Here is a 25,622-nt window from a genome sequence, read left to right as displayed (position 1 = left end):
CAAAATTTTCTGAGTTATATTCCGGAGAGTAAACCGCGCGTCTATGGAGTGGAGGGAACTTTGAACGAAGTAGGAATCACTGGATCACCCTCCTTAAAGTCCTGATTTTTCGCCATGCTAGTATTATTTATTTGGTCCATTCAAAGAGGCACTTGGCGGACTGCGATTTGAAAGTAATGCGGAGGTAGAATCCTTAATACGCGACTAGCCGAGAGATTTTTACGAAAAAAGGCATTAGGAAGATTTCGGAAAGGTGGCAAAAATGTGTAGAGTGTCACGGAAACTATCTAGAAAAATTTTAGCTCTGTAAATTAATAATAAAATTTTTTATACCAAAATTCCGGTTTATATTTTACCCACCCTTGTACTATTAACATAAGTAGAGGTTTGGAATCCCATCCCCATATCTTGTTTTGTTTTCAATTTGATACATTTGTGAGTAGAGATTTATTATTCATTAAATACTATTAACCTATTCATATACATTTTTAGTATATTCTTACATTTTATAGGGATTTCACGAAGCCATCTGCCACAATCGAAGACTTAATTGAAGAAAATCCAATAAATCATATATCAAATAAAACGAAATCCTGTAATTGTTCCTGTAGAAATTCTAGTCAATATTGCGATGCCGCAAAATGCGCCACACCAAAGATTTTCTTCGAAGACGGAATCAGATCTGTAGATTACGTTTTAGTATGGGACGCTTTCAATCAAAACGCCATAGAGGAGAAAGCGTACGATAAAAGAAAAACGTTTGAAACAAATTTAAAAAGAGAAGGTTTACAATTGGAATTTGGAAAGCAAGAACCCAACGGACTGAATTTTGTGAAGGTTCGTAATTATTGATTTCCCAAATAAGTACGTTTGACTGTTTAAAGCCCTACAAGATAAACGGTTTGGTCTACGGTATCACCTTCTAACACATTTAGCATTTAATTTATCAGAAAAAATGGTAAACAGCATTTTTTACTGTATGATGTTATATATCGCTATAATTAAATTGATACATAGTACTAAAAATTGAAGGATAGGTTATTTTTTTTTCGTCCTTTTAACTTTTACCTATATGAATACTCATCCTTCAAATATTCTAGAACTATCTATAGAATTTTCAATGTAAAATATATATTTCAAAGCCTATAAGTTTTGTTTTGTTTTCCCTCCACTCTCTTTAATATATCTTTCCACCCGTTTCTGTTCTTTTCATCCACTCAGTTATTCCCACTCTTCTTACATGTGAAGTTACCTCTCCTATCCATTTCTTTTATGGTATGCCTCATATTCTGAATCCTCTTCCTCTATTTGTGCTCTCTTGGTAATTCTATGTACATACATTATGTACACGTGTCCCAATCACCTGACTCTTTCAGTAATTGCTCTTCTTCATGAATCCGTTGCTCACTTTCACGTAGCCTTGTTTTTTTTTTTTTTGGAGCAACTTCCTCTCCTAAATTAGTATATTTTCATATGGTCAAGCTGTTTTTGAGATACGATGGAGGAAAGTTTGAAAAACACAGTTTTATGAAAAACGCGTTTAAAGTTTCAAGCCTTCTTAAAACTATTAAAATCTCAACTTACCCTCAATCGGTGATGTCTGGTCCATAGACTTCTTTTCTCTTCCTCTTGAAACTCTTTCTTGAGTAAATCCTGGATTGTTTAACGACAAAACTTACGCACCGCTCAGAACGTGGGCTTCGAGGCCAAAGAGGCATCCCATAACCGACATTACTTTTAAAACACCTTCAAAACATTCATTTAAGATAATAACTGATGAGTAGCTAAGAATTCCAACTATCTTGGGACCAGAATGGAAATGCTTAGAAGCAAAAGTCCAAATCAGTTAATTCAAAGATTCGTTATTGTTTTGTGTCTAAGCTCCAAAAAACTAATTAATAATTCGTCTATTGATAAAGATTTGAAAACAAGTTTGGTAGCTATTTATACTTCTACTATTAGAGGTGTTTTATCGTGATGAAACTGGTCTAGCTTCTGCCTTACGCCATTTCTACCAACTGTCTTCGCCATCGAAGACAAAATTGATGTTGAGGATTTTCATCTGAAGAACATTTGTGATAATACGTTGCCCAAACTTCCTTTTTCATATCTTCAAGAGAATTTGAATGACTTCGAACAGCTAATCCGTAGAATTTCGTTGTTTCTTGAATAACTTTATCAGTAAGTTTACCTGGTTCTTTTCCACCGATTCCTTTATTTGTTTTAACCTTGTTAACAGCCCGAAGTTGTATTCCCATTCTTTTTTCTATGTGGCCCATACATTCTTTTTTGTTACTACAGATCTCCCTATAGTTTAGCATCTAGGATCTCCATGTAAGTTTTACTGTTACCATCGTTGATGTATGTAAGAAACTTTACGCCTTATTTTTCCATACGCCTCAAAAACATTAGCGTGATTGTACTTATTTCCATTTTACCGGAACTTCCGGAATGGCTTATGATACTTTTATCTACATCCGTTTTTTTACTTTTCCACTTATTACATGCACCACATAAACTACTCATAACCATCACATCTAAAACTTTCCCGATGTACTTTCCAATTAATGTAGAAGCTCCAAAATTTTCTTTCAAGTACCTCCACCTGGTTTTTTTTTGCTTCTGCAATCATAGTTTTTCCTTGTGTGACAGCGAATGATAATAAAGTTTCACACAGTGAAAATGTAGCAATATGAATATTTTTTAGTAGTGCAGTGTAAGTTGATTTTCCAATACCTGAACATATATCCCATGAACCTGCAGAAAAGATTTATTCCTTCGTAATAACTTTTAATAATCGCATCACAAATTCAAACTGGGGATTAACCTCAAATGCAATCTCGATCAATGGATCCGAGTTTATAACTATCTGTTTTTCACACTCGCACAATAAAATAATTTTAAAATCTAAGCCTCGGAAACTTGATTGCGAAATAGACTTATCACTTTTACCATTTCAGAAATTGCAGCGAATACAGAAACAAACTCCGAAATGCAATACGCGAAATTCGTAGCGATGCCGATGGGAACCTCCAGTTTTTTCGCCGAAACTACGGCCAGAATGAACATTTCCACTCCTATTTCCTTTCCGTCCACTCATTATGAAAAGAAATCATTTATAGTTGTATATATATATATATATATATATATATATATATATATATATATATATATATATATATATATATATATATATATATATATAGCCTGTAGATACTTGTATAAACGTGTATGTGTATAAAAGGTTGCCAGATACCAAGCAATCAAATACACAATAGACCCGGACTCCGACTGCCAACTTAGCGCTACGAACAGCCCCTTCTTCTAACTGCTGTATCTTTAAATCGACTTGGAATTATAAAAAATCACTCTACTACAGTAGACATTTTAAGAAATCAATTTATGAGATGATTCTTCTTCTTTTCAATCGTTAATTACATTTTTACATCATTCAATCTATGAATTTTTTATGTATACACTCAGACAAAGCTACACGTTTTTGCAAAAATTTGTTCCAAAGAATTGGTTTAAAATAATTCAAAGAAAAGAACCTCTAATATTTCGTCTTCTTTGTATTACTTTATTATTATTATTAATTAATTATGTAAAATTATGTAAAATTAATATGTATTATTAAAAGAGCAGCTATCACATAGCTGTTAATCACAACTCTTCTCCTGTCTTACTCTCCTTATTTACTGTACTGTAAACAACTACACTAATAGTTATTTTATTGCATTCTTGTATTTTGTCTGACTACCTTCCACCAACTTAGTTTAGCATTCTCCACTCAACCCTCTAGGATGGGTCATTTTTGCATATGATGAAATATTTTAGTATCTTTAATAACAAAATAATTCAAAATCATGTGATTTAACTCTTAGGTTAGAAATATTTTGTTTTAGATTCATGTTGAAAACGAAGTTTTGAGACGATATAGTGAGATATTGAAATTAAGAATGCCTATGAAAGAGGTAAGCTCATATGTAATGCTTTGTTCAAGAACATTCACAAAATGTACTAAAATAAATTTTTATTCTCTTTCTATGCATTAAAGTGCATCAACAAATAACTTATTAGTGTTTCATTAAAACTTTTTTTTCAAAAATATTTACACAATGTGAAAAAAGTAAATGGAAGAAATTAGTTTCGTTATTCCCAGAATGTGTGGGACTGTGACTGGGACCAAAATGAGGTTAGCTTGCTTTCAAATGATGAAATCTTCTACAGGGAAGTATTCAAAAAAGGCGAGCTGGCTAGAGTAGGAGTACAGAAGTGAAAAAGGATAAGGACACATCCTTCCCCTACAAAGGTACAATTGTGTAGACCAAGCTAGTGACCATAACCAACTTGTTACGACATTACGAAGCATGACCACCGAAGCAAAATTGATTTTGAAATGATACAAGTAAATAGCCAAAGAAGAAATACCAAACATCAAAGGAAAGCCTCAGGATCTAGTAAAATATGACGACGTAAGCGCATTAAAGGATAAAAGTGTGGCGAAAAAATTTAAAAATGCAATGACCACAAATTTGGAAAACAAACAAACATGGGAGGATATCGATATGGAGTGGACAGAGATTGAGAAAACAATGAAGGATATGACACAGCATCAACTAGGGAAAGTGGGGAAGAAGACAAAGAATGGTTTGATGAAGACTGTAAACAGGCATTAGAAGGAAAAGAACCAAGCAAAAGAATGTTGCAAGTCCCAAAAGATGAATTAAAACATGATTACGCACAGGATAGGAAGGAAGCAAAGAAAATGTGCGGAGAGAGGAAACTAAAGCATCTCGAGGATAAACAGAAAAAATTTGAACAACGTTACATAAAAAAACCAGAAATTTTTATCAAGAGGCAAAAAGAAGTCTGATACCAAACAAGACCGGACAGAAATATAACAGAGACAAAGACCGCTCACTCATAGGGGGAAAAAAGGAAAACTGGAAAGGGGAAGGGAATATTTCAACGAACTGCTAAACTATGAAACAAGGAAGGCAAGTTTGAGGAAGAGGTCAATGAACTAGACTTTGTAGAGGAAACAGCATCGAAAATATAAGTATGGCAAAAGTGCTGGTAGGAATGCCATTCCAATGGAAGTTCTAAAATATGGTGGTGAACCCTTATGGGAACGAATATATAATTTGATTAAAAACATATGGGAACCTGTGCAAATGCCAAATCAAAGAGAAAAGAAAAATAACAAAACAAGAGCCAATAATTAGAAGAATAAAAACGAAACAGCCGAATTCGAGTAGACATAAATATCATCAGAATGTTAACAGATAGAATGATGGAAGGCAGTACTATCGAGGGAAGGAGAGATAGCCCGAGAAGAAAATGGATATACTAAATAAAATAGGAGATAAGGAATAAATAAATATATTATCTGAAGACAAAAGAGAATGCAAACATTTGCTATAAAATGAAAATCTATACAGAGTGTACTATTTAAAAAAATTTTAATAAGTTATATCAGATTAACAGCGTACTCGGTATACTTCTTATCAAGTTACTATAATTTTTTTATATATTTATTACTTTATGAACACATTATATGAATTTTTAAGCAAATATAAGTAAAATAAGTATTTTTTCTGTTTTACTTTTAGTATTACATCATTTTACAAATATTTAGATTATTTCAAATGTTCATAATGCGTATTATCTTTACTCGTGTATATACTGGGTACAAAAATTTGATGTTACAATAAACAATTTAATAGTTTTGTTCGCATTGATACTGGGTGACACATGATTGTTTGTGACAGGTTCTATAACAAGTTTTTTTTTATTTTTCTTTCTTTATTTATTATTATATTTTTGTTCAGGAATTATGTAAGGAACCCAAGGAATCTGACAGTTACAACGTTTTTGCTAGTATCGGTCAAAAGGTACTTAATTTTTTTTTTTTTTTTTCATGTGTGGTAGACTCTTTTCATTTCATCTTACTGTAAGAGTGCATTAATAAAATAATAAAATCAGTACAAGCGGTAATTAAGACATACTTTTTTTAGATTCCAGCCCTTCGGCAAATATCAAGACGAACAAATTTTTTCATAGATAATATAAGTAGTCGTTGGGACAAATTAAAATCTTATATAACCATTGATGACAGTACTTTCCCTGATAAAGAGCATCGGTTTACTGCCATTTATAGTAGAGATAAGGAATATCTGTAAGTAAATATTTAAAAATTTAGTTCAAACTAAAACAAAAAATGGTTTAATCAATCTGGTTTGAAAAAAAACTGTGAAAAGTTGAAACTTCTAAGTAAATGATTAAAAATTTAGCTCAAACTGAAAAAAAAATGATTCAATTCAATCTGCTTTAAAGAAAACTGTGATAAGTTGAAACTTGTAAGTGAATGTTTAAAAATTTAGTTCAAACTAAAACAAAAAATGATTTCATTCAATCTGGTTTAAAAAAAACTGTGAAAAGCTGAAACTTGTAAGTAAATGTTTAGAAATTTAGTTGAAACTAAAAAAAATGATTGTATTCAATCTGGTTTAAACAAAACTGTGAAAATTTGAAACTTCTAAGTAAATGTTTGTAAATTTAGTTTGAAATAAAACCAGAAAATGGTTTCATTCAATCTGGTTTAGAGAAAACTGTGAAAAGTTGAAACTTCTAAGTAAATGTTTGAAAATTTAGTTTGAACTAAAACCAGAAAATGGTTTCATTCAATCTGGTTTAGAGAAAACTGTGAAAAGTTGAAACTTCTAAGTAAATGTTTGAAAATTTAGTTTGAACTAAAACCAGAAAATGGTTTCATTCAATCTGGTTTAGAGAAAACTGTGAAAAGTTGAAACTTGTAAGTAAATGTTTAAAAATTTAGCTCGAACTAAAACAAGAAAATGGTTTCATTCAATCTGGTTTAAAGAAAACTGTAAAAATTTTGAACTTCTAAGTAAATGTTTAAAAATTTAGTTCGAACTAAAACAAAAAATGGTTTAATCAATCTGGTTTGAAAAAAAACTGTGAAAAGTTGAAACTTCTAAGTAAATGATTAAAAATTTAGCTCAAACTGAAAAAAAATGATTCAATTCAATCTGCTTTAAAGAAAACTGTGATAAGTTGAAACTTGTAAGTGAATGTTTAAAAATTTAGTTCAAACTAAAACAAAAAATGATTTCATTCAATCTGGTTTAAAAAAAACTGTGAAAAGCTGAAACTTGTAAGTAAATGTTTAGAAATTTAGTTGAAACTAAAAAAAATGATTGTATTCAATCTGGTTTAAACAAAACTGTGAAAATTTGAAACTTCTAAGTAAATGTTTGTAAATTTAGTTTGAACTAAAACCAGAAAATGGTTTCATTCAATCTGGTTTAGAGAAAACTGTGAAAAGTTGAAACTTCTAAGTAAATGTTTGAAAATTTAGTTTGAACTAAAACCAGAAAATGGTTTCATTCAATCTGGTTTAGAGAAAACTGTGAAAAGTTGAAACTTGTAAGTAAATGTTTAAAAATTTAGCTCGAACTAAAACAAGAAAATGGTTTCATTCAATCTGGTTTAAAGAAAACTGTGGAAAGCTGAAACTTGTATGTAAATGTTTAAAAACTTAGCTCGAACTAAAACAAGAAAATGGTTTCATTCAATCTGGTTTAAAGAAAACTGTAAAAATTTTGAACTTCTAAGTAAATGTTTAAAAATTTAGTTCGAACTAAAACAAGAAAATGGTTTCATTCAATCTGGTTTAAACAAAACTGTGAAAATCTGAAACTTCTAAGTAAATGTTTGAAAATTTAGATCAAACTAAAATAAAAAAAGTTTTTATCCAATCTGGTTTAAAGAAAACTGTGAAACATTATTTTAAACGCGTTATATAACAGAATACGTAGTTTCCAGCTATTATAGCCCATTTTGCCATAATAGGTTTCAAGGGATCAACGGCAATGCAGATGGGTGATTCCATTATAACTGTGATATTCAATGTCCTGTATTGTTTTTTTGTACTAGTCATTAATTAATAATCAATTAATAAAAATTTTGTGTTAATTGAATAATTCTTAAGATATTTAAACATTATTTTTATACAATATAACTTGCCACTTAAAGAAAACTTATACTACATCACTTGAATGTCAGTACCGTGTCATGTCCATTCCTAGAATTTACCGATAAATTATTAATTTTTTTTGTCGTAACAAATGATTTAAACTAATTACCTTATAAATTCTAATGTTTATGATCAAACTGAGGAAAATTGATGCACTTGTTGTTTAATATCTTAAGTTACCATGTCAGTACCGTGTCATGTCCATTCCTAGAATTTACCGATAAATTATTAATTTTTTTTGTCGTAACAAATGATTTAAACTAATTACCTTATAAATTCTAATGTTTATGATCAAACTGAGGAAAATTGATGCACTTGTTGTTTAATATCTTAAGTTACCATGTCAGTACCGTGGATAAATGAGTCAGTACCGTGGAACTCAAAATCCGACATTTGTGTCTTGCTCGTGATACTTTGAAGTTGTAGTAAATTCCTCTTAGAGTTTTATTTTTACAGTAAAATAGATGAATAATATGCATAAAAAAGTTAGAAAAGTTAAATTTTAAAATCTTGAAATTTTGAATACAAAAAATCACAGTTAGAACGGAATCACCCAGATATTGTTATACGTATGCCTGGTCTAGTAAAGGTTATAATCTTGGTGTTTCTTTGGTCATAGTTCTCTATATTTCAGACAACTACTTTTTTGACTTTTCCAATCAGATTTAATAGGTGTTTATCAACAAAATGGCTGTTCAAATTTCTCTAGGCTTTATACACATGCTCTGTGATACCTAGGATCCAAAAAAGATTCACTTATATTTTCATATTGAATTTTTGTATATCAATCAACGATTTTAACATTCAACTATGATTGGTAAAGCAAAATTAGTAACAGAACCATATTTCTGCAACTCGTTTTATTATAGTATAGGAACTTGTTTTGATAAAAGCACATGTGCAGCTCTTGAAAAAAAATTTCCATCTCTCAAATTGTGGAAATGGAAAAATGGGACTGGTAACATGACAACATTGGAAGTACACGGCTCAGAGAGGTGAGGGCTGATGTGATAGACGTTCAGTATCAATTGAAAATTCTTGTTGTAATATAACTTTCGATAACTGGTTTCCGCCATCAACGCTCTCGTTCCATATATTCCGAAAAAAGAAAAAATGCTTTTTTTCAACATTACATCATTCGAATAAAATTGACGAATCTTCAGGAAATAAATGTTTATCAGAAATTATTTCTTTTTATAACTTACTTAAAGATAGATTAGATGTAGTTGATGAGCTTCAATAAACGGCTTTTTAGTTATCAATCCCATTCTAGAAGCAACCTTGAATCGATACAAATTTGTAATGAAATTAGGAAGAGATCTAGTTCTTTAATTTTAATTCAAAACTTCGACCAATGAACTTGAGGCCTCCTGTCATCTTGAGAAGAAAAATCTCTGAATTAACCAGAATACCCAACTCTGGGCACAAAAAAACCGAAGGAAGACCTGAAAAAAAGCAAGAAAAAATCTAGTAGGTGCTCAATTTGTAAGCGTAACAAAGATCGAAATCGTTTTACAACTGTGTTAAACGTAAAACATTTGTTTGCTTAGAGCATTCAATTATTACTTGTGATACATGTTTCTTATGTCATGAATGAACAATAAAAATGTTCAAATATCTGCTCATCATATTTACTCATTTATTTCCACCTTCTACATCCTAAAGCTGTGATTTTCCCAAATAATGACTTGAATAATTTTAGTAATTTAGTTTACGTTACTGCAATTTTTGTAAAGATATCCAATTTTTTTTAAAATATAGCTTGTGTTGCGCACCTAGTTTTCCATTGTGAAGTAATTTTGTTAAGATCTATGATCAATTTAATTTAAAATACTCGTTGATTATCTATCTTTCCTCGGTTTTCATTTTTCTCCAATTTTTAGTATCAATCTGGTTATTAACTGAAAATAATTTTGCAGGTTTGATGTCGATTCCCCCTTTTTCTTCACACCAGCAATACGATCTAGAATAGTACAGTTTATTTTAGATAGAAAAAGATTCAGTGAGAGTGGTAACGACTTCGAATTTGGTATAGAGAGATTATTAAATGATAAGACGTACGCAGCGGCGTACCCATTACACGATGTGAGTTGATGTAGTTTTTAAAGTCATCAGGCTAAAAACAAATTTTAAAGTTTTGTTAGATCTTATTGAAAACAATTATAATTATTTTTTCTGAATACCACACATATTTATGTATGCTAGGTTGTGTAGAGATTTAATGAGACCTGTGCCTCATCCTATACACAGTTACAAGGACTCCCTTTAATAAAATTTTCAACAGCCATCAGCTTGAATTTGGTCAAGTCTTTATACTCTATCCAGTATGTTCTCATCTACCAAGATCCTTGAGATTTTGTTGTGATGTGCAATCAACAATTTATCTTATAACATTGTCTCTTATAGAAGGATACGGACTATGCTAATCGACTGAATTTTGCGAACGAAATGATGCAGCGATTTAACAACTTTAAAAACATACTGTTCAGCGACGAAGCAAATTTTCACCTGAATGGTCATGTTAATAAGCAGAATTGTCGGTACTGGGCAGTCGAGAATCCGAGACAAAAGCATGAACGACCCCTGCACAGCCCAAAGGTCGTTGTTTGGGCCGCTATGTCTGCTAAAGGAATTATTGGTCCTTATTTTCATGATGATCAACTACGCCGAGCAATTAATGTGAATAGTGACCGTTGTTGCGATATGTTGCGAAATTTTTTGGTCCCAGAGAAGCAGGAGTTTGCAGGTTTCAACTCAAGAACGTGGTTCAAGCAAGATGGGGCCACTTGCCATACCTCGAAGGTACCTACCTACCTACCATACCTATGGAAGTTGTGGATGAATTATTCCTTAATAAAGTCATTTCGCGAAGGGGCTTCCCAGAAGCCCCGACCTTAGCCCGCTTGACTATTTTGTATGGGGATACCTTAAAAGTAATGTTTATCAAAATAATCCAACGAAACCAATTGAAGGAAAACATCAGGTCAGAAATGGCAGCAATATCAAGAGCTTTGTGTCGACGTGTTATCGCCATTCTTCGTTCCCGTTTAGAAGAGGGCCAGCAACGTAACGGTCATCATTTGAATAACATTATCTTTTCCAAATAATTTTCCAATTCATATGATATCAAAAAACAATAAAAGTTTTTATTGCTTATAAATATTTTTTGTTTACTTGAACTTACAAATACCCGATACCCTTTCTGGACCTATTTTTCACCACTACAAATTCTAGAGAGGTTATCTCTCGTTGTCAGTAGATAGGTTATAATGCTCCAAGTAATAAAAAAATTATGTTTTAGATTATTATAGAAACAAATTAGAACAAAAATCTAAAAACTCGCTAGCTTAAAATTATTTCTAGTGGAAAAAAATAGTTGATTTAATGGTATCTAATTATTGTTCGCTCAAATAGCAACTTGGCTATAATTTAACGGTTTCTCTTCTATATCTCATAGTTTTCGATATTCCTATGATAGACCTTGAAACCCAGTATGATACCCAATAACACTTCCGTTAGAGAATACGCACGTATACAAAAAAACATAAAATGTGCTATTAATTAAAATCTTGAATTGTAATGAATAATGAATGGATACTTTTTTGGTTCGACCACTGAATGATTAGCTCTATAGTAACGAAGGATTCAGTGGAGAATTAAAGAAGATAGACCCGAAATATATGCCTTTTTGGAAATAATGTCATCAACAGTCTTATCATCGTTTTCTCGCATTTCATTTTTATAAATATTCACAATCATTTGTTTTTCGCTAGCGTTACAATGCAGCTTTTTAGCACTTTTCTTCAAATTACGAAATGCAGCTCTGGTTCTTTCTACACTGCTTTTAATTTACAGTGCCTCGGATTTGGACCAATAACGATGCCGCGCCCTATTTCGACCGGGATGCTCACATCATGATCATGCCCTGATCATTATTTTGGGTTCACTATTTTTCATCGATAAATATATTTTAATTATCAACAAGCTTTTGATAGTTTTTTTCTTTATTATATATAAAAGCAAATTTTTATATAGGGTGATTTAAGGCGCCAAGGCTCAACGAGACATTTACTATACGTAGAATGGGCGTCTTTAAAAAAATGGTACAAGTATCAACCACTCAATTACATAAAGGAATATTTTGGTGTGAAAATTGGTTTCTACTTTGCCTGGTTGGGATTTTACACTCAAATGTTAATACCAGCAGCTCTAGTCGGCCTAATATGTTTCATATATTCTTGTGCTACTTTATATTCCAATATTCCGAGGTATGTCAATTTAATATCCGTTCAATTGAAAAATTATCAAAAAATTTTTTTTATTTAATCAGTGAGGATATATGCAATGAAAAGATCAAAGAAAAAATGTGTCCGCTTTGTGATGTCTGGTGCAGTTATTGGAATATTTCTGAATCTTGTGTTCATGCAAGAATAACGTACCTTTTCGACAATCCGACTACAGTATTTTTCGCCATATTTATGTCCGTTTGGGGTAAGCTCAACTGTACCAAACCATGATATCAAAATTAATAAAAATTTGTTTCAGCTACTTTATTTATGGAAATGTGGAAGAGATATTCTGCGGAAATAACTCACAGATGGGACGTAACTGGTTTCGATATACAAGAAGAACATCCTAGACCTCAATATTTAGCACGTTTAGCCCATGTTACAAGGAAACAAGTTAATGTTATAACAAACACAATGGAACCTCTTGTGCCTTATTGGAAAATGCGAGTACCTATGACTATACTCAGTTTTTCAGTTGTACTACTTTTGGTTAGTGTTATTTTGTTGATTTCACTAAAATATTCCACGAATATTCGTGTACTGTAACAATAGACCTACTAATAATGATATAGGAAGGTTTATTGATGACTTACTAATCACCTACATAGTCTTTTTCTTCTTTACAACTATTTTTCTTTAAATGTATTATGATTTGAGTTTTCACTCTCCTTCTATTAATTTTTTCTACTCTTTCCGGTCCTTTACTACTTCATTAATTTATCGAATTGCCTTGCAATTTTGCTCTGCTTCCTGTGCTACTTGTTCTAACAAAGTTTTCCTTAGTCTTCTTTTCCTAACTTTCTTATGTCTTTTTGCTCATGATATCTAGTCCATGATACTAAAAATAGAGATAGCTAAATGTTGTTACAAAAGTAGAGAAGAAAAAGGAAGGGATCGAAATAATGTCTCTCCGAGATTCTTCGAATGTGTCTTCTTCTGTTAATATTATTCTTTTCTCTAATATTTTTCTCGATCATTTTCATTACTGTATTAATTAATAATATTTCTCGGTAGTTTTTGTAGTTTTAACATCACTATTTTCGAAAGTTGTTATTATTAATGCTTTCTGCCAATCTATTGGGAGTATCTCTACTACTTAATATTATTTATTTCTTTTACAGTTAACACCAAATATCCATTGCAGAACCTCCCGTTCCAAAAACAATAGCAAATTTTCATCAGTCTTGTTTATAATCCAAATTTCCTATCTATATGTATGGATAGGGATTGGTTTTATCATCTGAAAGTTACTTGCTTTTGTAGTATCGACACCAGAGGCTCAAGTAACTTCTATTTGTCAGTGAAGTTCTTCTTAATTCTTCGCTGTTGTTACTATCACTTCAAGATTAGACTTCATAGTGAACACACTGCTTACACTACCACTACAATTACACTGTCTGACGGGCGTTTCGATAACGAAGTTATCGTCTTCAGATACTGACAGTAAACTGTTTTTATTGTAAGTGTTGGTGTAGTGGTAGTGTAAACATTGTGTTCAATAAGACTTATCCACTGGCATGTTTTATCCAATGTTTCTAGTTCTATTGCTTGCTGGAACTGTTGGCATGATAGTATTCGTTTTGTTTTTGTCGATTTTTAAACCCAGTTCAAATGGTGTGATGGTAAATGTAACAAAAGCTACCGTAGTGTCATCCACGTTATCAGCATATTCAAGGATTTGTATATTTTTGTTAAATGTAGTGCCTCTTATAATCATTTGTGCCCCATTATCACAATTTCTACAGCAATGTTAAATAATAAAGATGCTAGTGTGTTTTCCTGTTAGATTATTTAGCAACCATGCTTAAAGTAAAGAACATCGTTGAGAACTGTTGTCAGTATTAAGAGCATTATACTTACTCAATATTCTTTGTTTTGTAGATCGCTTTAGCTCTTGCAACAGTTGTAGCAGTTGTTCTCTATCGTATGTCCATTTTAGTATCTCTAAAAGCATTCAATCCATATGCTGCTGTAGTTGTAGACAACAGTTCGGCAATGTTATTCACCACCTGTACTTCTGCCTGCATCAATTTAGTTTTTATTGTGATATTTAATTATGTAAGTAAAATATTCAATAATTCAAACGTTTATCTTATTATATTTTCATTTAAAATAGTTTTTATTTTTGTTTTAGATTTACACATACGTAGCTAAATACTTAACAGAATACGAATTACTTAGAACTCAGACTGAATTCGATGATTCCTTAACATTAAAGATATATTTATTACAATTTGTTAATTATTACGCTAGCATATTTTATATCGCATTTTTTAAAGGAAGATTCGTTGGTTATCCTAAAAAATACAATAGGGTTTTTGGTTATAGACAAGAAGAGGTAACTATCAATTTCGTTAATACACATCAGTGATTTTTCCCTTTCCCTCCCATGATTGTCAGACTATTTACTTATAGGAACCTCAATGCATAACGATTCAACCTGTCCAAGTAACTAGTATTCTAAGAAAAAGATATTCATCAAAGTTGATAGATATGACATATAACTTAATTTTTCTGGCAATTAGATCCAATGACTACAACAATGAATTAATAAATAATCTATTCAACCAACCACTAGCAAAGAGACGTTTGAAGAAAATATGGCCAGAAGATCTCCCACTCTCAGAGTACCATCAATGGTTGGTTCCTAACTCACTTTAGTGACTTATAGATAATTTACTTATTACTCTACTTATAGAGTAGATTGTAAAAGGGCTGTATATTATTAATAAAAAAAAAGATATTTGAGACTCCATATCAAAAACTTCAACGGACCATTGGCATGGTTATGGCATATCAATCGCCCGCTTGATATATACCGTGAGCTTGGGATTCGGGAGTTTGCGATAAAATTTAAAATCTTCGCAAATATACCAACATTTACGCCAAAAAATTAAGCCTCTTTACTTTTAGTGTGGACCCGGTGGATGCCTAACTGAACTTTGTATCCAACTGGCAATAATTATGGTAGGCAAACAAACCATGAACACTATTTTAGAGATGCTATTTCCGTTATTTTTCAAATGGTTGAATACCTTGAAAGTCAAAACTGGTTTAACCGCCCAGCAACAGTTATGTAAAAACTGCCGACCTCAATGGGTGAAAGATTACAAACTGGTAGAATGGGGACCTAGGAGTCTGTTTCCGGAATATTTAGAAATGGGTAAGGTATCTAACTGATTCAAGCGTATATAGTGATATTAGAAAACAATAGTTTAAAAACAGTATTTTTTCGAATGATAAACTGAAAAAAGTGAAAGTGTACGGTCCGGTGATATGGATCTCTAATTAGAATAGGTCCGATGAGCAAAGTTGAGCTTTTAGACTGTACAATTTGCCTCAAAATATGCTTAAAATTCAGTTGCAATTAATGAGATGATGCTAAATTAGCTTTGCATATGAAAAGACCAGTAACGAATATACATTTACTCACCTCATATGTAATCCAGTTTACCAAAACTTCATAGATGTCACTCCAATACTGATTCGTTAACCAATTAGCAGTTTTTCTTTTACATATCACGATAAACGTGGAAAAACGGGGATAATGAATACCCGCAAATCTGAATAAGGTCGAGAATTCTACCAGATAAGTTCGTTTTTTAAAATGCTCGTACTAGTTCGAAGATCGAGGATAAATTAAATTTCTTACAACTGCGAATATACAACCAATTGGGAATACTAAAACTTGTTTTGGTTTTCTACCTCGCAGGAAAATAATTAAATTTTGTACATTTAATAGAAATCCTACAGTAAGGATGCAACCACACTAAGATTGGACAAAATTGGACTATAGCAGTAGTAAAGTACTAAATCCTGGCACGTAGAGACCTAGGAAAAACTTTGATATATCAAACTAAAAAAGAAGAATTGATTATGAAGATTTTGATGTATCAATTAATTAACATCTTGTTGATTTCTAAAAGTTTCCTATTTTCTAAGTTCAATTATTTGATGTAATATGATAGCTTGACTCTCCCGATTCGGCAGCATGAAATTGCTACCTATTTTTTATTATTGTTCCCATAAAGTTAAATGAAATTTTTAATAAAGCGCATTCTTGAGTATCTAGTATGCAGAGGGCGACTAATATACAGGTTGTCCGGTAGCAAAATTAGGATTTAAGTTTTCATTCAGTTCAGAGATTGTCACCGGGCTTGTTTCGTACACTTTACTTTTGAGATACCCCCACAGAAAAAAGTCCATGAGGGTAAGATCCGAGGTCCTGGGTGGCCAAAGGATGTCACCGAAGCCGCTTAAGTAGACATGATGAAAGTAATACTTCCGATAATCGTAGTATGTTTCTTGGAGGATAAATTTTCCGACTGAATTAGTTGTAATTCGATATAAATGAACTCCAAGCATAACTCAGTTTAGTAAACTATCTCTCAACTTGGTGAAGTTAATGAGGTTAAATCAGTTTATGTATATATGATGTGATTAAAGTTACTGGGGTTAAATCGATTTATGTATAGATGTTGTGATTGAAGTACACTGTTACCCAAAGGACCTATTGTATCTCCTTTTCTTACCTTTGCATTGGGGTTACTCAGTACTAACAGCTGATCTATCAACCCTATTCTTTTTAGATAATTCAGGACGAGGGATGGCTCTAGCTACCAAAGACCTTTGTCTTCTATTTCATACACTCCCAGGTGTAAAGCTCCTCTACGTAACAGAAACCGCAGTTTGCAAGACTTCTGTTAGTATCCTTAGATTTGTCATACCTTGGCTGATACACTTAACAGATCTTCTCTGGTTATAGTTCCTAAGGAGTAACTTTGTCTTTTTCAACCCCTAAATCTGATTAAGTTGTTCAGGATATTTTTGAAAATTAAAAGATTGCGAATTTTCGTTAAAGACAATAAAAGTAAAGTAATAAACACCTCTGTGAAGACGAGAAATTGTATGGCAACCGTTCCAACAATCTATAATTTCAATACTAAAACGATAAAGTCAAAACAAAAAGTTTTTTTTAATTGCGGAATATCTAAAAATTTTTTACAACAATGCACCAAAAACATCAGAGCAATTAAATATTTGTTTTTATTTCTGCCTAAACGTATATAAATATATGATAATTAAAAAATTTTAGTTCTTCAATATGGTTTTGTAACAATATTCGTAGCGGCGTTTCCGTTAGCGCCATTTTTTGCTTTGATAAACAACATTCTCGAAATGCGACTAGACGCCCAAAAACTTTTAACTTTTTATCGAAGACCCGTTTCTCAGAGGGTTCGCGATATTGGAGTTTGGTACAGAATTTTAGATTCCATAGGAACATTGTCTGTAGTAACAAACGTGAGTACAATATCACATATTTTTAATTAATTATTATTAATATAAAACGTTGAAAAAACCATTTTACATTTGTTTAAATAACTGTGTTAACGCATAGAATCTGAGGGAGTATGTCAGTACGTAACTGGTGAATTCAGTCACTGTGGAGAGTTTCTCATTAACGGACCGCGCGGCCTGTTCACTAAAGTTGTGAAAAAACGTCAATTGTGCAACTGGAGAACTTTTCGCCGGTTAAATGATGCACCTAACACTCCGTTCTTACAAAAGTAGTGTCAATTTTTGACAAATTTGCTAAATCTAACTAAAAGAACCGTTATTTATGTCCGAACCTATCATTTTAGTCCACTGCATTCAAAAAGGTGATCAAATATAGGGCACTCCATTGGAGAAAGCGTTTGTTTAATTTGTACTACATTTGAGATATCTTATATGGATGGAAATAATATTAAAGATAATTATTTGATGACTCAACCTCCATAACACATCTATAGTTATCGCTCTATTTTTTTAGGGTTTCATTATAGCATTCACATCAGAATTTATTCCAAGGCTTGTCTATTTAACGAATCACAATAATTTGGAAAATTATTTAAATAACTCATTATCATATTTCAATACAAGTGATTTTATCAATTCGTCGAGGCCCAACAAATGGGATTCAGAATCTGTTTGCCGGTAAGTAGTGTATTTGGCCATATTTAAGATCAGGCTCACAAATAACTGTAAAAAGTTGAGTTTAGTATAATTACCTCTGAAGACTGGAAGATCCTCTAGAGGCAGCAATACTGGAAAGTGCATGTGTATTGATTATTGAAATAAATAGATTAGCATGGGAAATATAAAAAGAGATCTTCTCACAGTATTTTACTTACTTAATTTTTATTCCAATTATTTACAATGATTGCTAGATACTAAACAAACTCGAATATATATCAGATAGGAATTTCTAGAATTCTAGAAGGAAACAAACAAATAAAAAAACCTTCCTAGAAGTTAGTTCTAAAAAAAATACGAACAAGTCTCCGCTGTTTATAAAAAAACATGTCAAAGACGCTGCTGTGATCAAAATGTGTATAAACACATCAAAGGAACCGGCGTATTCGTCAAATTTTAAACTTCCGTTATACCCAAAATGGTCCGGCTTCACGGTCCATGTCGTGGACGAGTTCGTAAGTTAGTTTTTACATAAAGTTTCAAGAATAGAAACTATTTAATCCTAATAGTTTTTGAGAAATCAACTAAAACTTCAAAGAGATATTTTATCATGTATCAAATGTTTTGAAATAAAACAATAAAATTAATAGAACTCATTTTATTCAATTTTGGATATGTGCCATTTCAATAAACTAATAGCTTAAGCACTCATTGTTTATGAGAATGTATCTCTTGTTCTTTTTTTCATTTTACTAACACACTCCAGCATAGAAGGTGCATCAGCACAAGTGTCCAACTACACCAGAAGTCCCAAATGTCTCCCAAATCAAATTTCCCTGTAAATACCCGTACATTTTTTTTAATGTGATATCTTAATTCATGGCTTTCCGGAATGTTATCAAAGGATGAAGTATATACGAGGTGTAATCAAAAATTACGGTCATTTACTGAAAAAAACATATCCATATCCTTCAAAGTACTGTCCTTCGCTAGCAGTGATCTTGTCCTAACGTTGAATCAATAACTGGAAGGTTCTTCTGGATCTCCCTTCGTTTTTTCTGTATATAGATAGATAGAATATTAGAAATGTTTCCCTCTAGTACATTTTTTATTTTTTGGAAGAGCCAGAAGTCGCGAGGTGCCATATATGGTGAAAAGATCTAGATTAGGGTTCACACTACAACTTGAAATTTTATTCTATTTCGTATTGTGTATACCTACAATGACAATACATTCTAGAACTAAGAGAAGTGGAGTTTGTTCGTCCTCTTTATAGAAGCTACACTTGTCAGTTTTCAATAGTTTTAGTCTTATCAAGTCCTTCCTGAGCCGGCAAAGACTTGTAAGGAAGCTAGTGAATAGATGTAGCTTGGTTTTATTAAAATCCATATAATTTTTAGAGTGATTAAGCTGAGGAAGACAACTTTTCTTTCGCTTTCCTTCTTAGTTCTAAATTTTTTTTCTGCACCTTCAAAGGACGTTTTCGGGCGAGTGTATTAATTTTTGTTTCTTTTAATTTCTGTATGGTGCTAAATCTGTAGACAGTTGTAGACAGACTGGAAAAATTTTGATTGCCAAAAATGCGAGAAACAAAAGCGGCCCGTTTTCCAGGTCTCTTTTTTTTCGTACATCGTTTGCAAATGTTACAGTACTTCAACTGCCTGTATAAATTAACAAGTGAGTCCACTTTTTGGAAATTTCAAAGGAGGTCCTGACCGTTTTCTCGTCCTTTACAGATATATTTCCTTTTTCAGCAGACATATTTTAACATTAGTGAGTTTATTTTTCCAACTTCAAAGGCGTTGTTCAATATCAAAGTTTCACGAACACACTATGTCTCTAAAACGGCTGTAGTAGCAAACTGATGTGTCAATATACTAGATACACTAATTAAAATAGATTGCAGCATAGTTAATAGCAGCCATAAATATTCATTAACCGTATTCTTCGATGTCACCTCGTATTAACCGTGTATGTATAGCGTTACGTTTTATAACTGTTGTGGTTCTAGGTATCCAGATTATAGAGAACCACCAGGAACCTCGAACGAATATCTTAGAACTTCTTTGTATTATCAAATATTGGCAGCAAAACTAATGTTTGTATTAGTTTTTGAAAACGTGGTGTTCTTCATATTAACTGTTGTCAAATGGTTGATACCGGATATTCCCATGGATCTTCGGGATCAAATAAGAAGAGAAGCATACATTACAAATGAAATTATTATTATACAGGAAACTCAGAGGGCGAAATCTGGAATAAAATGTAAGATTATTATTCCTATAAATATTGTCAAAATATTTCGATCTAGTAGATTATTTTTACTTTTCCTATATTACTTTATTCAACAGGAATCAAAATGTTGAATTATACATAATTTATTTGGTTAGAAACTGATTATTTAGTGCCTGTTTGTCCTATAAGAGCTTTCATTAAAATATGCCTCGTATAAATTTAACATTAAATTTTTATGTTTCGTTCGTGTTGTAGGTAAAACCCCCTCAGAATTAGAAAAGATAAAGAATCTTAATGAAGCACCAACATCTCTAGAACAATGGGATAGAGTGCTGAGTGAATCGATTGGTCGTTTCCAAGTTAACCGGTTAAACTGTACGATTCCATCAAATTCTACTCGCGAATCTCCACATTCGCAAGTTAGTATTTAACGTCGTTATGCTCTTTCATTGTTATTAATCACTTAAATTATCGAGGTAGCTATTTTAATACCATAAAGCTGTTCTTCAAATACATTTTATCGTATAAATAATTGCTAGCCAATTGATGGAAAACAAAATTATATGTTTGATAAAAAATATTTTGTAACTTTATATTTCATTGTGGTACTATAGAAGCTATTTCTATTTGAGCACAAATATGATAAATTATAATATAGTATGTGACTCATTACCATGAATAGAATAAAATTTCTATTTTTCATCGTTATAATTCCAAAATCTTTGAAATATTAAATTTCATTTGAAAAAAAAAAAGGAAGTTATTAGGTATATAAATTTTATTTTCTATAAATTTAGTACAGACTTTATAAACCGCAATGTTAGATTCTTTTAATAGATAAGATTAAGTTGTTTAGGGAGTCGTTTTCAAAAAAAAATATTTGAACAATAAAATTCAATGAAACATAAAGAAAACTACAAAGATTTAAATAATAAAACTAGAAGAGTGGTCTTCCAGGGGGAGCACTGGAATGACTCTTTATACGAAGAAAAAAATTAAAAATAAATGTATAAAAATATATTACGAAAAAAACTGACATAATTGACCAATGTGGTTATTCTATATGCTTACAAATATCATTTTTAAAGCGAGAAATTGAAAGGATTCTAATGGGAAAAAAGATTTAGAACTGTTTCAAACAATATGGAAAATTAACCTGGTAACTCCTCTGGCAACCCACTCGGCTGTTAAAACTCCTGGTAACTCCTTCCTCGGGCATCGGTATGGCGGAAAAAAGTAATTTCTATTCTACTCCGTAACGACAGTCGAATTCTTCACTACAGGTACACGCAATGAAGATTGAAAAATACAAAAATTTTATATATTGTCTCTGGTCTACTCCCTTTATAAGGATGGCTTGAAAAAACTCTGGGAGACACGCCACAATATAACACAGATATAATTATATCAGAAACGATCTTCTTCTTAGACTCTCAGACTCAGACGACTCAGAAGAGAGCGTTTTACTAACTCTTGCAACCGTCTTCGATGTAGAACTGCCAACTTAGTACTATCAACAATAAGCATTTTGCTTGACCTATCAGCTCACATACAAAGTATACATTGAATTTATTCCAAGTTACCTCTACACGGAGACGGAGTGTAACAATTACTCAGTATCTCTTTGTTGTGACTCCAAAATAAGTAGGATCCTCCAAAAAGAGGCTATTTTTCGGTTTTTTTTGTCCTACATCTCAAAGCTTTATTCCTTCTAGGTACCTAATTCTTTTACTGAAATATGTAGAGGACATTGGTAAAGTAAATAATTTCAGATAATAACTTTTTAGCTGATATGGTTATAGATCTTTTGGACTGTTTTAGGCCTAGATTATTTCTGTACTGAGACTCTATTTAATTTTTCAGCTATCTGAACATTCAGTTTGTTTTTGATGTGACCGCGTATAAGGCCATAGTAAGTAGAACTGTGAGCCAAAATATAGTGTCGTCGCCTCTTTTTTACCAAGGCTTTTGCCTAGTAAACACCTTAGGCTTAATTTGCTTCTAATAACTAGTGCTTTTAGAGTTTGTTTACACTCACTCGCTAACGTGGACATGCACTCAATAACTTTCAAGGCCGCTCGGCTATCAGAGATAATGTAAATGTGCTTTCTAGCGAGATTTATGAGCTCATATGTTTAGTGCTAGCAAGACTGCTTGAAAAATAGTGAGTGGTTTGGAGAGCTTACATTAAAGCATGAAAATACCCAATCCAGCTCCTCACACTAGCTTCGAAATATCTGTATATCAGAGGATTTCTGTGTACATGATACTTGGCATTTGGTCTATTGCTTTCGAGCTTTATTAGTATTGGTTCTAGTAAGGCAAAACTTTGGTGAAATTGCAACTCGAGACCAATCAACGCCATCGTACTGCTTCAACTTGCCAATCAATTTTTAATTCTCTATCTATCTATCTATCTCTATTTGACTCTTAAGTATAGAAGGATAGTGAGAGGATCGACATGGAGGATTACTAAATTTTTAATAGCATGTAATCCAATTAGAGTAGTTTTAAGGAGTTTTATTCCTTTTGTGTCCAACTTTCAACACTCACAAGGTGGTAACTATACCTGACGCCAGATTCAAAACTGAATTGTTCAAAATCTTTTACATTTGATCATAGAGTTTATTCCTCAAAAATTTATATACCTAGTAAACTACTGATATGACCAATAAACGTAATAAGATCAAGATCAATAAAAAAATCTCATAAAATACTCTTCAACATATCAAACTCATATATATTTTTTAAGAATTTATTTATATCGATAAGTTTCTCAAAAATCTAGTAAATAATATTTTCCAAACCAACGATATTGTTTCGATCAGTTTTCTTAGGATTGTATATGTGTGTGTTGTTAAAAATTCAAATTATTATAATAAAAAATAGTGATACTTGTTAATGATATTATTTAGTTTATATGTTGTTACGATGATCCGGGAATTTCCCGAGGAACTTCTAATTTGCTTTTAATATAACACCCTGGTTTTATTGCTTATTGGAAACATTATATGTTTGAAATTCATTCAGTTCATTATTATTCCATTTTTTTGCAAATTTTGACAGATCCAGATTAACAAAAAATTATTTTTTGGAAACAAAAAGAATCTAGTCAACAATTATCTTAATTTGACTGAACTAAGTCTGAAGCAGCTTTCTAATTATTTAGAAATCAATAAAAATATGAGGACTCAAGATTTAGTAGTTGATTCGGTTATATCAAATACTATTTAAACTACTTTTTTTAATCATATCTCTTTTTTCTTCTCTAATGAATTTTACGCTAGGGTAAGTTTTTGCTTGCAACTCTATATTTGAATAGAAATATTTCTGTAAAATTTTGGGAAAACTAAATTTGAATATATATTAATGTTTACGTGTTAATTGTATATTTCTAGTCTTTGTACATTTTAATCTAAAATCGGTTGTGATGTTTCAAATACTGCTTGTTAATAATATACTTGCCCATTATCCATCTATTATTTTTACAGTTAAATAAAAATATTTTCAAATAAACGTTTTATTTCTTCCCCTTTCTTATTATTAAAGTTCTAAATTCGGTATTTGTACTCAGAAAAATCCCAATAATTTCGCGAGAGAATGAGTTTTATAGAAACTGTATAACCTGCAAAGTGACCTGTCAAATATTTTTTCTATTTCGTTAATTATTGTGACACGGAAAGCACTTGGAAGTAGAATATATTAGAATGGCTATAAAACAGAAGTGACTACTCTGTCACAATAATTAATGAAGCAAATAGGAAAAATATTTGAAGAAAAACGTAATAGGCTCTTTATCATGGTACAACTACCTTTGAGGGCTTGGTATAAATTTTATAAATTGCATGAATAGCATTTCAATCCTTCATAAGAAACACATATGAAAGTCAAGTACGTGCATTGAAAGATGCTTTGACACCCAACATTTTTTTGGATAGGGTAAACTCCTAGAGTAATTTATACAAGAATATTCTACAATCACTTTTTTCACAAAATTATAAAACATCTTCATTTATACTATTGATTTCTGCTAGAAACTAACAAGTCTGAGTCTATTGAAATGTGTCTATAGTGTAAATCCGAAATTGAGACAGTCACATCTCGGTTTCTAAGTAGATCATGTAGAGCAACCTGCGGTGATTGAATACTGGCGTTTGGAAGAGTTGCCTTTATGCAACCTAACAAAGATTCTTGGGGTTAATGAGTCATGCGAGTTGGATTTATTGTTCCTGTGACAACAGATACGACAACTGGGTGTCGGCCATATTGTTGAAACTGAACATGAGAAGAGATATCGAAATGTCAAAGATGATCTGAGACCTTGAATTTACAAAAAAGTCTCAATTACTCCTGGGGGCGCAAGACATGAATTTCAGCAGGGAAATTGAAATCAAGTGGAAAGAAAGTAACACTATTCAGTTATATATTGTTTCATTGAAAAGAAAGATATAGGGGCGCGCATAAAATGATATAGGAGAATGGAAAGCAATGAAAGTGAGAAGAAAAGTTATTCAGATATTAAGACAAAAAGTGATAAGAGTTAAATCCTGATTCCAGACGAGCAAGAGGAAATAAGAACACTATGGTACCACATGAACAACAAGTGGAATACAAACCTTACCAAGCACTATCACACTTTCCCCTGGCAGCACTTTCACACAAGGATGGAATGCAAGGTTAGAGGTGAGGAAATTGTCAGCATCTAAACTCTCGTAACTCTTCATAGCTGCTTTGGTCGTAAAGTTCATGCGGATCGTCCGTGATGCCAATGCTGTGGAGATGGCGTCTTAGATGGCAGTATCCTGTTACTACTCGGACTTCGCGCCTGTTGAAGCAGTTGTTCAGTGTGAGACACACAAGGTCCACATATGTGTGCCTTTGCTTGACTCATGTTAGGTGTCTCTATCCATCTCTGCCGAAACCGCTTTGCGAGTAGACCGCGATAGCAACACTTTTAGCTACACCAAAGGTTTCTGGGCTCATCGGTGAGTTTGATGATCCCAGTCTGGTAAATGAGTCCCCCTCAGTTTTTTGGTTTGTGAATGGCACTAGAGGTTAGTGTTAGCCGTTATGCTATGGAA

The 25,622-nt window shown here is 32.0% G+C and overlaps 1 protein-coding gene across 3 annotated transcripts in view; it reads left to right on the top strand.

Moving 5' to 3' along the window:
• LOC130902159 (anoctamin-5) overlaps window positions 1–24,057 on the top strand; it is a 33,951-nt gene extending 9,894 nt beyond the window's left edge. Inside the window, exons 3-18 of one of the 3 annotated variants that reach the window (XM_057814039.1) lie at window positions 513–837; window positions 3,906–3,974; window positions 5,835–5,897; window positions 6,021–6,181; window positions 9,982–10,147; window positions 12,098–12,330; window positions 12,393–12,553; window positions 12,608–12,840; window positions 14,233–14,409; window positions 14,486–14,689; window positions 15,265–15,514; window positions 17,447–17,652; window positions 18,164–18,327; window positions 20,318–20,571; window positions 20,797–20,960; window positions 22,405–24,057. In XM_057814039.1, the coding sequence (XP_057670022.1) occupies window positions 513–837; window positions 3,906–3,974; window positions 5,835–5,897; window positions 6,021–6,181; window positions 9,982–10,147; window positions 12,098–12,330; window positions 12,393–12,553; window positions 12,608–12,840; window positions 14,233–14,409; window positions 14,486–14,689; window positions 15,265–15,514; window positions 17,447–17,652; window positions 18,164–18,327; window positions 20,318–20,571; window positions 20,797–20,960; window positions 22,405–22,431 (2,857 nt within the window). In that variant the 3' untranslated portion in view covers window positions 22,432–24,057. Of the gene's footprint in view, window positions 1–512; window positions 838–3,905; window positions 3,975–5,834; window positions 5,898–6,020; window positions 6,182–9,981; window positions 10,148–12,097; window positions 12,331–12,392; window positions 12,554–12,607; window positions 12,841–14,232; window positions 14,410–14,485; window positions 14,690–15,264; window positions 15,515–17,446; window positions 17,653–18,163; window positions 18,328–20,317; window positions 20,572–20,796 lie in introns of all 3 variants that reach the window. The other 2 variants (XM_057814041.1, XM_057814040.1) reach the window with 2 other exon arrangements.
• Window positions 24,058–25,622: the final 1,565 nt, after the last annotated feature.

This window comes from Diorhabda carinulata, chromosome X (assembly GCF_026250575.1).
Source record: "Diorhabda carinulata isolate Delta chromosome X, icDioCari1.1, whole genome shotgun sequence".
NCBI lineage: Eukaryota > Metazoa > Arthropoda > Insecta > Coleoptera > Chrysomelidae > Diorhabda > Diorhabda carinulata.
The sequence above is the reverse complement of the archived record's forward strand: the minus strand, read 5'-3'. Positions and strand labels throughout refer to the sequence as shown.